Here is a 15,324-nt window from a genome sequence, read left to right as displayed (position 1 = left end):
GTGGGGTGAACCACCATTACCAACCAACCAAGGTGCTGCATAAAGGTATGGACACACAACAAACTTTGGTTACCAGTTGTAGTTTGTACTTTAATTTCACAAAGTGAAACTTTAACTGGACATTTTTTTTTTTTTAAAGAACATGCTGGGGAAGTTAAGCCATTGGAAGGAGAAGGCTGTGGGTTTTATCTCAAACCAGCAAAAAAAAGGTTTGAGGTCTGCTATTGTTCCTGCAGTTACTGCTGGCACAGCAAAACAGAACACAAAGAGAATCGCTATAAAATCTAAATGAAAGACGCACTTGACTGGTTTCCTTAAGGCAAGAAAATGTCATTCATCAATCCAGGTTCAATCCAGGTGGCTGGTGGATAAAACGGGTACATCCTTTACTGTGACAATGATATTCAATATTGTCAAACCGTATGAAACCCCAGACCCCATTTGATGTCATCTCCTGCTTTGGTCTGGGTTTTATATCAAAAGCTTTTTCACTGACATAAATAATCTGGGTTTAGCTTGATCAGAGCGTGAAACCTCCATTGTACATCTGGACACAGAGGATGGTATCCTAACTTTGAAACATGATGGGTCTACAGCACTTTTGTATTACTTTTTTTTTTTTTACTTGTTCAAATATTTGATTTGCATGAAAAAAGTAAACAAGATGGACAAGGAAGAAACAGAATGAATGTTCCAAAGGACTTTATTGACTGAGTGCAAAGTTCTTGTTTTTTCCCCTCATTTAGTAAGGAAGTAAGAGGTCATTTAGTAAGGAAGTAAGAGGTCATTTAGCAAATGCTTTTATCCAAAGTGACGTATAGTACATTTACTACAGGTAATGTCCCCTTACAATAACCTTCTAAGCGGTTAAGTGCCCTGCTCAAGGACACTTGGTGAAAGCTCATAGTTCACTCCACATAGGGTTCAAGCCTACAAATTTCTGCACACCAATCCTAAACATTAGCTACTTCACCATACCAGCTCCTAGATTAATGCTTCCCAACCTCTTTTGTCTTATGTACCCCTACAGCCTCATCAGTAACTAGAAATGTCAAGTACACCATGGGAATCTGCTTGAAGACCCCCTAAAGACCCCAGATTTTTTAATTAATATTTAAGATTTTTCACAAGTATTAGTCTATTCTTTGGGGGGGGGAAATCATAATTAGGTACTTAGGTACCTAGGTACTTTAACTGCCCTAAATGAATTAAAATAGTCTGCCTAGGAGTGTATGGAGAGAGAATATGATAATAGATCACAGAACAGACACCAGACGAGAACAAAATCGGTTTCGTCTGAAAGGGAAGAGATTTTCTTACCTGGCTCCAGTTTAATGACCTTGATAGCAGCCAGCTCTCCTGTAGTGACATTACGAGCCTGAAAGAGAACAACAACAGCACTTATTCAACAGACGTCTCAATGTTAATAACTACTATTAAGCCTGAAAGACTTCAGATGTGATCAGAGCAATCAGCAGGCCCTGATTTTGCAGACTTCTTTTGCATTTTTTGGGGAAAATCTTAAAAATTCTGCAGAATGAATTTAAACATTGAAAAATGAGTGGCTAAAAGCATCATAAAATTATGATTAGCATGTGGTTCTGCAAATCAGGTATTGGGTAAGAATAAGCTTAAAGCCTTCCATTAGCATTGATATTCAATAGTTTAATTGTCAATAATACCTGTAACTAAATTGTAGGTTTAAATAGGGTTAACATGCAATCGAATGGATGCATACTGCATTAGCATTGTGTCAATATGGACTGTGCATACTTATGCATTTTCTTGCTGTTTTGAAAAGACCGCTGATCAGTGCTCGTAGAGCAGAATGTTAATTTATCCGCCTGACGCAAATCTGTATAGTCACATGGGCAGAGGCTCATGTATTTCATGATTCAAGTGAGAGTTTCATCACCTTTAAAAACTAAATACAAACAACGACTGCTTTACTGATCAAGAGGGGGGAAAATTTGACATCCTCAATATCCACACCAATGGACAGACTCATTTTGGCTACAAAAAAAATTTGTTGTTCAGTCCATCATGACATTATTTAATCACGATGTGGCAGCAGGAAAAACATTAGACAAAATTAGCCTGGATTCAATTAAGATGTCATCAGCGAAGTGGTCAAAGTATTTCTTTTCCCCTCTCTTAGCAACAGCGTGAGATCTGACAGCTAGGCGTTGGCAGCAGTGAAAACAGGGGGGGGGGGGGGGGGGGGGGGCGACTGAGCCGAGTATTACCGGGCAGAACACGGCTGACGACGTCCCATAGTAACAATACACTAATGAAGTGCACTTTGATAGAAAAATCTGTGTGAAAAAAGCATCAGGAATGACAAAATGTCAAATTAAAGAGTCTACATTTTCACTGACAGTTTGTTTGGGCTGCAGGGAGTAGAAGTTTTCAACCACTGACCATATATAAATATCCAAAAAAAAGTCGCTCACTGTCGCTTTACAGTGAAAAAAAGTTTTCACTGTAAAACCCTTTGGAAAACATCTTTGAACAGAAAGTAGCGACAGATCTTTTCTTCCGTATTGTGAAGTACGTCGTATAAAATGAAACAAATGCATGGATGAATCGTTCACTATAAGATCAATAACATGCATTTAGAAAATAGATATGGTGAAATTCCATTTCATGCCAACTTATTTATTCAAATGGGCGTGTTTGAGGCCTTTCACACCACGGAATATATTCTTATTAGTCATTTTATTTTCAAATACATTTTTTTATTTGTTTTTATAGAGCTCGGGATCGTTGCATCACGCCGCAATGCATTGTGGGAATCACGGTACGGAAGTAGATGTACTGTATAGTAGCGTATAGTAGGCAGTAGGTAACGTTGATCATTTGGTCATTAATTTAGGTTATTTTTTGGAAAATGGTTCAGTATTGCTGTATTGTGAACTGCTGTAATCGGTCTCATGATCGACAGGGCAAACGCCTCATAAATCATATTAGTTTTCCCTATATGGCTTGGGTCGCCGCTGGTCGTCAACCGGATGAAAACAGTGGATTATTTCACGTATAATAAATAACTCCTGAAGTGTAACAAACCCACATAGACAAGCTTCGTAGCTCACAGAATCTGACAAGTGTGTGTGTGTGTCACCACTGATGCTTGGTTCACGGTGCGAACGATTGTTTTCTCCGCGTTTACTTTGTAGATCTGCAGATCTTGCACTCATCCATTTGTGAACTGCAAGTGAGCCTCCAGTGACAAGTTTCTACTTTTCTAAAAGTGTCTACTTTTAAACAAACAATTCAAAATGAAAGAAAACAGACAGCTCTCTGCTTATGTAAGTTAATCCGTATGCAATTTGCATTTCTCTCTGGCACGTTCACTTAACTTACAGCGAAGATCGCCAATCAGCATCGTCAACCTCATCTTTGCAGCCGACTGTGACAAAAAAAACCCATTTGTTTATTAAACAATTAAAATGTGTGTGTGAATGTTGTTGCCGAGGGCACAGGAAATTGTAAATCCGGCTCTGGATCGGAGGTGTAAGCGCTCACTCCACAGACCAGGTAGGAAAATATCAGGGAAAATATCACTCAAAACTGAGGCTTGGTATTAGCCTACTCCAGACTTTATTCATAGGGATCGATTCGCCTATAATCTAATTTGTTTTTTAAGTAGCGTTGTTTGGCTTCATTATTAAGTTTGTCAGTATACGGTATAGCCAACTTTTTTTGTCACGGCCCATAACTTTTTCTCTTTCTTTCTCGGTGCCGGTGGAGACCGGTCGGCTACGCTATTACTTTATTCCGAACGCTTCTGCGTTGCCTCTAAAATGGCCGCCGTTACCCACAATGCATCATTCCATAACGTCTACGCCCGAGCTCTATTGTCTTCTTTAAGCACCTTCCTTTCCGTCACAGCGCCAGCAGTGTGGTTTCGTTCTAGGGGCTTTCACACCGAGTAGTTGTGGGACCTCAGTTATAGGAACTAGCCACCAGGGTGGTCCCCAGAGAACAACATTTTCCCCTAGGGCAATTTTTCTGGTAGCATTCGCACCGCCAGTAGGAACTCTGAAGTGACACAAGTCGTCACTTACGTCCTGCTGCTCTGGTTGTTGTGTGGGACTTATATTTTGACAACGCTGAGAACTCTCTTCATTAGTTTAAGATCGGTTTAACAGTGCTATCTAATATGTTATTATAAAGAAAGTAAACTATATGAAAAAGTATTATAGCATTTGTCGTGTTGTTGATGCCCAATATCTCCAGCTGAGCAGAAATACATAATCATGTTAGGCTTGGTGGTCTCTTCAAAGTCGTGTTGGATTTCCTCAACGGAAAGGTTGAGAAGTGTCTAGACTTCGGCGTCGGTCCATCTATCGCTGTTCTCCCTGTTCGTGGAGTTAGATTGTGGAGTAAATATGTAGGCTATAAACTGTGTGTTTACACAGCTGTTTAAAAATGGCAGGTGCCGGTGCGAATGCTTGTGAATTTGTCATGTTTTCTATGCGGATTCACTCCCCTACAAAATCCCTATTATTCTAGAATGATTCATTCTTTTCAAACAGAGCTATTCCAGTCATATTGCAATATGTATTGAAGAAAAACTAAATATCGCAATGCCAGTTTTTTTGTAATATTGTGCAGCCTAATAGAAACTATGAAAATGTTTCTCTGGTGAAATGTTTATCAGCTAGATCAGTGACTGTCGCAAAATGCAGTTTCCCGTTACTAACCTGCGGGACGTGCTTGATATTAAAAGTTATTAAAAGCGCATTAAGCCGTGAAAGAGACACTGTTGCCCATACGGATTTGTTCCATCTTTGTTCTATTGTATTTGTATTTCCTTCCATTTTTTGTTCTTACTGTCTTTATTAACAATTTGAGGACTTTTTAGTTAACCTAGTTTTAGTTTTTGCTGAAGAATCGAATTGGTATAAATAATTGTGAAATTGCAAAACTTACTTTTATAATTAGAATTAATCTAAACTTACTCATATTGTGAAATAAGATTTTAATCATATCACCCACAACTAATGGTGTTAAATTATAGCGATTTCAATATTGACCAAAATAATCATGATTATGAGTTTTGCTGTAATCGAATAGCAATAGAAAAATGCAGAGATGTTAAATTTTGTATTTGGCATTGCATGGAAAACACAGCATTCTAGTTGAAAATGCTGAAAAACAGAGACAGTTGCCATGGTCAAAGATGCCCATTTAATGCAAGATTATATTGAAATACAAACACAACACTTTTTTGAACGTCTCGCTACAAGCATTGTTTTTGTCAAGTCCAACTTTTAAAAAAACATCTCGAGACACTTCCATTCGGGGCGAAAGAGTGAACGAAAGAGCACGACTTAATGTACTAATGCAAGAAACACCTTTAGGTCAGGCAAACCCAAACGACTAATTATGCAGGACCTCCTTAAGACGGATTAGTCAACTAATCATTCTGGAAACTCATGACTAGTTGACTGAGTTGTTTTGCACTTCCTTATTGATCAACATAATTTTTCATATAACATTCTTTAATTACTTACATTTATTGAGGCCTTAACTTGACAGTTGCAGTCAACAAATGGAACGAGCGAAGAATTCTAATGCATGCTAATAATCAATATCTTTCAAAGAGATTTTGCTTATCGAAAACAAGTCAGAAAAACATCAGCAGCAGAGTGATATGATCTGAAAAGGATGATGCAAAACATAGAGGCATCCCGGGTAACTAATGCGAAGATGTCAAGAGCGATACAGCTTTGCCGGGATCGTGTGCGAATTCACTCTGAGGTGCATGTCAGAAAAGTTAAAACACAACTGAAAGCTCCCCTCCAGAAGGCTGATGATTCTCCGCCGTATATTCAAATTCCTGTTGCGAACAGCTTTGAAAGAAGCCCACATGCTGAATCCTTTCAGCTCAAAGATATGAGGTGCTGAAATCGAACCTCGACTATAAACACAGAGCGGATGGTGTGTGTCACACCGATGTACGAAAACCATGAAATGTTGTGCAATATCAACATATTACATCAAATCCCTGCTTTGACTCATCAGTGCAAAACCACACAGCAAAATGTATAATTAAAGAATTCATAATCCAGAAACAAACAACTTTCATCTTTCGGTTGAAGTCAAAATGAAAAATGTTCACAGTTGCACTTTTCCCATGCATAATATTTCTTTTTTGGTTTAAATTACATATCATGACTCACAAGCTGGACATTGATTTTTTTTTTTTTTTAATTAGGCCAAATCGTAATTAATAAGCAAAAAAAAAAATCTGTGTGAAATGCAAAGTATAATTCCTTTCCAGGATAATCTGCTTGTGTCTACATGGTGGAGGGTTGCAGATTAGTGCTGATCAATAGCTTCATCAAGCATCCAGGCCCAGCGGTCAATACCTCGCCTTGCAATCAGGCAAATCATATTGTCTGGTGTGGTTTAAAATGATGTGTTAATGATCCTTTATAATGAGCCCACCACCGGCCCAAGAAAGGTGAAAGTCAAGGATCGTGGGAACCAACCAACAACAACATAACCGGATCTGATGACATTGTGGGATAAAAAAAAAAAATTGTGATTCATCCTGACCACCACTTTGACTTTTTACACCTCTTTATGCTTTCAGAAAAGTTTAGGATTGCGATAATGCGTTGAGGTACAACAGTGCGGGTTAAAGGAATAGTCTGGGTTCAGTACAAGTTAGGCTCAATCAACAGCACCTAATATTGATTACAATAAAAATGATTTTGACTCAGTCCTGCTTTTCTTAAAATAAAGCAAAACTCTAGATTAACATGAGGCACTTACAAAGAAAGTGAATGGGATCAATTCGTAAACATTAAAATGCTCAGTTTCAAAAGTATAGCCACAAAATGTAAATAATATTCTGACATGATTTTAAAGGAAAATTTCCATGTTATTAATATCTAATCATGATTTTTGTTGTTGTTTTTTTGGGGATGAAAATGAGGGATGATAATTAGTGATTGACCGATAATCGGTTTAACCGATATTTTGGCACTTTTACCATAAGGCCATCCTTAAAAATATTCTTGTGTACCGTAACCCGACCAACCCTGTCAATTTAGTACCGACCCAATTATTTATTTTTTTCCCCTTTTAGTCCGACCGACTTGCCGGTTGTAAAATGCGTTAAGACCGACCGATTTTTTTTTTTAACTCTTCAAACAACTAATACAAATGCAATAAAATAATATTAGTTATTAAGTATTGTGAATATAAATTGCCTAGACCTACATACAAACATAAGCTACGTTCTTTCTTTTAAATAAAAACCTGTGGCGCGTCATCTATGATTATGTTTACACCATTGGTTAACGCATGTCACACTACGGCCTGTAGGCTGAGTTCGCTTCGTTTCATTCACTGTCAATGGTTCGCGCTTGGTAATGATGGCTGCGGCTTTACTCTAAAGATTATTTCATTTTTATATGTTGTTGAATATGGTTTATTAAAAAATAAACATATGAGAGCGTGTTATAGGCTATATGTCATGTTTTAGTCAGATATGACGACGCTACTGCAACACGTATCGCCGCAGATGAGAAGCTGAGCATCAACGTGCTATCGCAAATCAAAGTGAAAGTAAGTCGCAGACGCTTAACACACAATCATCTTCATTAAATGTAAAGAAACGAAATGATCTTACCAGGGCTGTTTCCGCTTTCTCTTATTGCGGGCTTTGATTCAGAAATTTTAGCTGATGATCAATAAAATAATGTATCTCATAACTGTTGCTTTCGGTGACGTGCACTCAAATCTGCATATAGCGGGAATTGAAGATCGGATTTATATCCGCAAAAAAAAAAAAAACTTATACATTTTTTTTTATATATATATATAAAAATATAGACCTACCTACCGACTTTTTTTTCATTTTTTTTGCTGTTACTGCAAACCAAAATATTTTTAAGGATGGCCTAATCGGGTATCAGTTTTGTTATATCGGATTCACCGATATAAGCAAGCATGCTTGAGCTTCTGTTTACCATATTTGAGTGCTATTTTCGTTCGCTGATCAATGTTTATATGTGAATAAAATCCTAATAAAATCTGTTCATCATATATAGTGATCTTCAGAAGTCTTGGATTAAATTGCTCGATTTTTTATTTTATGATCTCTTTATGAATGTTTTGGAGTTTTGAGTGAAAAGACTTTCAATGGAGGGACAGAAATCTCTCAGATTTCATTAAAAATATCTTCATTTGTGTTCCAAAGATGAACGAAAATCTTATGGAATGACATGAGGGGGAGTAATTACTGACAGAATTTTCATTTTTGGGTGAACTATCCCTTTAACTAACAAAAACACACAACCATTGCATAAATTTAAAACTCAGCCTCCTAGCGCGTAACCCTTTGACTTCAAACACACGCGCACACACTCTCCTATGTCCGCTAAGGCGCGGAGCAACAGCCAAGCGCTCCACCTGAACAGGTGCAGAACACAGTGGGGCTTCGAGCTGCCATGTCAGGTAATTACAGAGAGGTGGATAAATCACTGCAAGCTTGGCCCCCGACCAGCCGAATCTAGGCCAATCATTTTCTGCAATGCCTGGCAAATTTGATGCCTTGTATTAACAATTTACTGTGCCAATGCGGCACTGACCTCTGATAAACAACTCGTTTTCCTCTCTAATGTCTTTCCTGCGCTGGTGTTATCAAACATTTCATCGAATTCATTATTCATGCTGTATTGCAGTTAAACGCAGAGTACATAATGCATCAAGAATTCTAGTGCGCGCCGACAGGAGCGTGCCTGGGCTTGCAAAAACGTGATTATGTACACAGTAAAACTGAGACGACCGCCTCCTCTGAGTCTCCCACCAACAACACAGTTTATGAATCGTTACTACAACACGGTCGATTAACTGTCTAATAAGACTAACTCTAAATCCGCTACCAAACGCCAAAGATAATTAAGTAAATCACGTTGTTGTCCAAACAAAGGTAGAATGTCAGTCGCTCACACTCACAAAGGGAGAATACAATTTCTCTCCTCGGACGCACTTGTAGGACAGTGGATCACTCTGTCATGCAGATCTATATTTCTGCTTACTCATTGAAAGGTTGCGGCGAGGTTGAAACTGCTTTAGTTTTCAGATTGTGAATGTGCAGAGATCTCGGGGTCGCTCAAAAGTAGGCTAGATGGCAAGGACGTTCTATTAAAAGAGACTGTGTAATCCAGTATGTTGTGAACTTCTAAAAGGCGCGAAGGCATAAAACACATGAGAGTAAGCAAAGGTGTTGACAGTTGCTTCCTGCAAAAAGTGATGAAAGAAAGAATATGTGATGGCTGGAGTACGTTGACCTCAGCTTTTGTGAGACTCCTGCGAGGTGTTTCAAGGTTTCCTCAGGGAGAGGGTTTGAGGACTGTGACTCGCTCCGACTAATGAGTCACAAAAACAAGGGAGAAAAGGTACGAAAATCCTTCATACGACGAAAAAAACAACTTGAACGAGAGGAACTGGCCAATGCAAAGCGCTTCCAAAATCATACCTGTTGCTGTTTCGGTTCAAATCTAAAATATTTGATATAATGCCAATAGATATCACTAAATAAGTAAAAAACTATTTTTATACTATTATATTAATATTATATAATAAAAAATTAGACATATGATTATTTATTATCATTAGGGGTGTGACGAGATCTCGTTCCACGTGATATTAAAATGTGGCAATATTTCTCGTTGAGGTGAAAAGCTGTCTCGCGATATCAGCATGACTGAGTAGAGTTTGTGGCAAATCCTTTGACAGCATTTGCATTATATTGTTCTGTCTTTTATTGCATATGATAATTCATACTCAGAAAGTAGAACTGAAGTGACATTCATTACAGAATGATTAGTTTAGGGCTGTCACGATTTCTCGATTAAATATCGGAATTGGCACATTCCATGGAAGAGATTCCATGAACCGCATTATTAGATAGTTTTCTAAAGCTGCACGATATAATAAAAAGACTGCATCAACTGCATTGTTTTGCATTTTGTGACTTTCAGACTAGTTTTTCCAGTCATATTTTGTCATTGAATATTTCTTAAATATAGTGTTTCTTGAAAATATCGTCGTCTCGTTTTCGTGAACTCGATATCGTGTATCGTATCGTCTCATGAGCTAACTTAGTGTATCGTCACACTCCAAATTATTATAAGTATAAGCCTAAATAAAATTATATACAGTACACTACCAATCAAAGGTTTAGGGTTGGGTTTATTTTTGAAATAAATAATTACTTGTATTCAATTTCAATTATTTCAAATAAATGCTGTTCTTTAGAACTTTCTACTCAAAAAATCCTGGAAAAAAAAATGTATCACGGTTTCTACAAGACAATAAGCAACACAACTGTTTTCAACAATGATAATAACAAGAAACATTTCTTGAGCACCAAATCAGCATATTAGAATGATTTCTGAAGAATCATGTGACACTGAAGACTGAAAACGTAGCTTTGCCATTACAGGAATAAATTACATTTTAAAATAGAAAACGGCCATTTTAACTTGTAATAATATTTCACAAAATCACTGTTTTTAATGGATTTTTGATCAAATAAATGCAGTCTGGATGAGCATAAGAGACTTCTTTCAAAAGCATTAAAAATATACCTACCCCAAACTTTTGAATAAAAATATTCAGAGTTAAGCTCCAGTAAATCCTATCCATTTTCATTCATAAGTTTATAAAAACAAAATATAACAGCAATGCACTTACAATGGACATCTATGGAATTATAGCAATAACATAACAAAAGCCACAATTCAACAGACATCAATATATCACAATATCATTAGATTGTGAGTAAAACTGCGACAAATGTATGAAAAAGACTCAACATCTCAGTGCGAGAGAGAGTGAATCGCCAGTATCAGCCAGTTAAATAAAATAATTGTTCAACTCTTTTCCACATGATGATAATCAATATTAGAGCTGATTGTTCCAGTTAATTCCAGATAGGCTATATCTTATTTATCAGAGTATATTTAAATAGTCAGGACTATTGAAAGTCAGAGGTTGCGAGCATGTCCCTAAACTAGCCGATACAAATCTCAGAAGCATTATAGTATTACAGGATGGAGCAGTGCCCAGTTGTTGAAACAGGTGAATAATTAATGATCATTTTTTCCCGACAAAGTCAATTCAGAAATGCCCTCACATCAGCTGCACAGCGATTCTGCACACATAGGGCACACGTATCACGGAAACTCTATCATCTTGAATTTCATCCAGTCAGAATGTTTTCACAAATGCATGATGCAGGACACTTGGAGAACCATCTTCCTGTGTAATCTGTGATTGAAGGTGACTATTGCAATCGGGAATGACAGGATGAGTGGATTTAAGGGGAACACAAGACTTCCTAGGTGTGAAGGATGAAAGGGATTATCCGAATAAAGGTGAAATCGTGACTTTAAACCAGTCAGGTCAAACCCAGGCAAGGCCTGGAATTGATGTTCCTTATGAAGACAAGACACTCCACTTCACACAAACTCTGAGAAGGAAAACTATAAACTAAAATGGACTGGATTCATCAAATGATACATGTGCAAGAGTTGTGAAATCAAACCTCTCGGTCCAGAAATAAACAGATTTTGTTCTGCTGACAAGAACTAACATCTCCCTTTTTGTTCTATCTGATGCATTTTAGTGGCTGGACTGAAATCAACCTGCATTCAGCTCAGCAGAACTACTGTTTAGACTGACCTGGCCTTTTCGAGCAAACTCGTGCAGTGAGAAGCCAAACTTCCAGTGAGAGAAAGGAATTTGTGTCTCTACAGGAGGCCAGGAAAAAGAATCAACACATACAAAGTCACAAACACGTACGAATAGCGAGAGATTTGCTCCCACAATCGTCTTTCCACAGCAACCTCCTGAAAGAGAAGCGATGAATTCTGCCTCAAAGCATTACACCTCAGGGCAGAGTTTACACTCGCACTTATTCTTTTACCGATGAGTTTCTCACTCTCGCTTTCTTCCTCACACATATGGATCCCTTTGCTTTCTTTCCATCTGCCGATTCCTCAGGCCGTAGACATAAAAATGGAATCAATACAAAACCACTCGAATGCAGGGAAGCCACAGAACTATCAAAATAGCCCCACCAAGGCTTGACACAAAGCCAATATATACTGATTAAACTGGGTAATTAGTCATATCCCTACCCTTGACGCAGTAGGCTTTTTGTTCAATGCTTACTTTTGCTCAATCAATACTTTACATCTCTGTATGCTTTCAGGCCCTTTAAAATCCATCAGGTGCATGCTGGCATTACATTTATTTCAAACTGTTACGAAAAACAGGCAGACCCAGTAGACAAACAACCAGGAAAAACACCTGTTGACAACAGTATGGTATTTAAATCAGCAAACCGTGCTGAAGCTAATGTCCTGCTCTGTTTTGAATAAAACAGGTCAAGGATTAAAGATATTCAAATATTAAAAATATTTAAATTCTGTCATCTTTTACTCACCAAACCTGTATGACTTTTCTTCACACAAAAGATATTTTTGATAAATGTCTTCTTTTTTTTTTTCCTACAATGAAAGTCAATGGGGTCCAATGTTGTTTCGGAAACCGTTGATTTTCATTGCATGGTCAAAAAAACGTTTTATATTCATCAAAATGTATTTTTTGTTCCACCGATGTTCATACCTGTTCGTATGTTTGGAACGACAAGAGAAAGATTTTGGGGTAAACTTTCCTTTTAAGTAGGCTTGCTGCTGCTTGCTAGCTAAAGACGCAAAAGTAGCGACAGCTCCATTCTTCCGTATTGAGACATATGGCTACATCTGAGTGACATGGATTATTGAAAAAGAAAAAGAAAACAATGGCGGTTGGGGACTTGGTTCTATCAGCTGGTTGTTAATTGGATGGAAGCAGATCTGAACGCAAGCTTGAGGTCGATTGTAAGAAAGGGGTGGGGTTTAAGCGAATGAAATGACTGGAGAAGTGCAGCATATATCACCAAAAAGAGGTCTGACATTTTCCCCAGAAAATCGAGTTATGATAAAATTTAAGAAGTGAAGAAAAAAAAAAGAAACATATCCAATAATGAACTGTTCACAATTTGATCAGTAACATGCATGTAGAATATAGGGTGAAAGTTTAACCATCTTTGTCATCACTGTCATTAGAAGTCTTAAACATTTGGACATTATATGGTAATTTACCATCCTTTTTCTCCATCATCATTCTCATATGCCACTACATTCATTAAAATCGGTTGCAAAAAGCACAAAAAAGCATTATCACACAAATTCTGTTCACAACTTTCAAGACATGAAGTACTGCATGATTGACTCAATAAAAAATGAATTGCAGTCAACAACCATATACACCGAAGAGGCCACATCCCCACCAATATTCAGAATATCAATATGTCAATCAATATGGGTTTCTAAATGACCGTCTCCTCCAATCTAGAATATTCGGTTACCTTCTTGATTACAGTTGATTCTCAAGGAAAAACACCCAAGGACTGTAAATAACCGCATGTCTGTAGATGCACTGCACTCAATGCTGTTAAACCAGACAGTAGCCAACATAATCTGTTATCATCTGTTATCTAAAATCCTTCTAATCAGCATAAACAGAGTTTTACTTAGGCTATCTTTTACATAATCCTAACACGCTCTGTCAGATAAAACAAATATTCTTCTGGGAAATAAAGACTGACATGCTTCTCTTGACTTGAAGATAGGATGAAAGCAGACTAAATACAATTAATTATGTCTATGTGAAATAATTATGTAAATATGTAAAAAGTTGACCATGTGCAACCCTTCGTTCATTAAAAATAAAGGTTCCAAAAGGGGGTTTTCACAGTGATGCCATGGAAAAAACTTTTTAGGTCCCCAAAGAACCTTTCAGTCAAAAGTTAAGTTAGTGTGCAGAACATTTAAAAAATCTAAAGAACTTTTTCCCACTGTAAAGAACATGTTGTGCAGTGGAAAGTTCCATGGATGTTAAAGGTTCTTCAGGGAATGCTAATGAAGAACCTTTATTTTTAAGAGTGTTGACTGACAGGTGAAAGTCTTGCAGGGTGACACTGACCTAGCGCTTAAGCCTCACTCGGATAAAGCCTCGGATAATCCAGCACATTTCACACTACTTGTAAACAACTTCCAAGTTAACCACTCAAGACAACAGCCTCAGTGATCAACTGGCCAGCTGTCACCAAACCGATCTTTCTATAGCGCTTGAGTTAGACTCAGTGACAAGTTGACAACCACAGACATAAGCGGTGATATTACAAGGCCTTCCTCAAATATTTGTCATCTCTTGCACAATTTTGCAACAACTCATGGGAGTGACACTGCAACAAAACCACACAATAATGTTATCCAGTCGTACTCAAACTGAGGTGCAAGAAACTGGGAATAAACCCAACAAGTTGACAGGAAATTATGTCAAATTTGCAAACAGTTAATGAGTGTGCTTATCTGCACAATGTTAACAGAGTTTCACAGATCAGTGTTTTGATGCTACTGTTAAGGGAAATTAATAATGAATGAGACTGTCATACTGCAAAACATCTTCTTTTCTATTTTAAGGAAGAAAGAAACAGTTTTAGAACAAAATAACAGTCAGCAAATTATGACAAAAACTCCATTTTTGAATGAACTGTCCCTTTAAGTAGAGCAAAAGTTAAGTTGTTTCGGAAAAGGTGCACTCAGTAAAGCCGTTTTCGAAACTGCATGTCTGAGTATGTACTACATATTACAGGAGTAGGTCATCCAGGTACTTTTCTACTAAATAGTAGGGAAGTATGCATATTTCCGATCCAGCCTAAACCTGCGTCCCAATGTGCATACTATCCATCCTAAATAGTATGTGAGATTAGTGTGTCCCAAAAGGATAGTATGCTGAAAAGAGTACGCCAAAAGTCCTCAGATGGTCTACCATTTCAGGTAAATTTTGGAAGTGTGGATTGGTGCACACTCTAATGGCTAATATTGCCCACAACCCACTGTGCATTGGAGGAGGACTTTGATCAGAATTATAAGGATGAAGAAAAAGTGTTAAATAACTACAAACATGGCAGATGTGTGAGACCGACGGTTGAGTAGAGAGGTTTAGATGAAGAGGTTTGAGTGACTAATAATCAACATTTAACCTGATAAAAAAGAACTTTCATAAAGATCCGTTTGGCCATTAACTTTTAAATGCGCCATTATGCAAAAATATAGGCCTAAGGAGAGTTCTCTGCATGAAAGACCCACGACTGTCTGGCACTCTGGCAGATCAACATGCTACTTCTTTTCTCTCCAATTTGGTAGGAAATTAAATATGGAGTATGTACTTTTCCTTCACAAAAAG

At 37.6% G+C, this 15,324-nt stretch overlaps 1 protein-coding gene across 5 annotated transcripts in view; it reads right to left on the bottom strand.

The window, feature by feature from the left end:
* map4k3a (mitogen-activated protein kinase kinase kinase kinase 3a) overlaps positions 1–15,324 on the bottom strand; it is a 57,580-nt gene that overhangs the window by 41,214 nt on the left and 1,042 nt on the right. For all 5 annotated transcript variants that reach the window (XM_084100237.1, XM_084100235.1, XM_084100236.1 and 2 more), the window contains exon 2: positions 1,321–1,378. In XM_084100237.1, coding sequence (XP_083956363.1) covers positions 1,321–1,378 — 58 coding nt within the window. The remainder of the gene's footprint in view (positions 1–1,320; positions 1,379–15,324) is intronic.

Source organism: Abramis brama, assembly GCF_963993115.1.
Source record: "Abramis brama genome assembly, chromosome: 23".
Lineage (NCBI taxonomy): Eukaryota > Metazoa > Chordata > Actinopteri > Cypriniformes > Leuciscidae > Abramis > Abramis brama.
The sequence above is the reverse complement of the archived record's forward strand: the minus strand, read 5'-3'. Positions and strand labels throughout refer to the sequence as shown.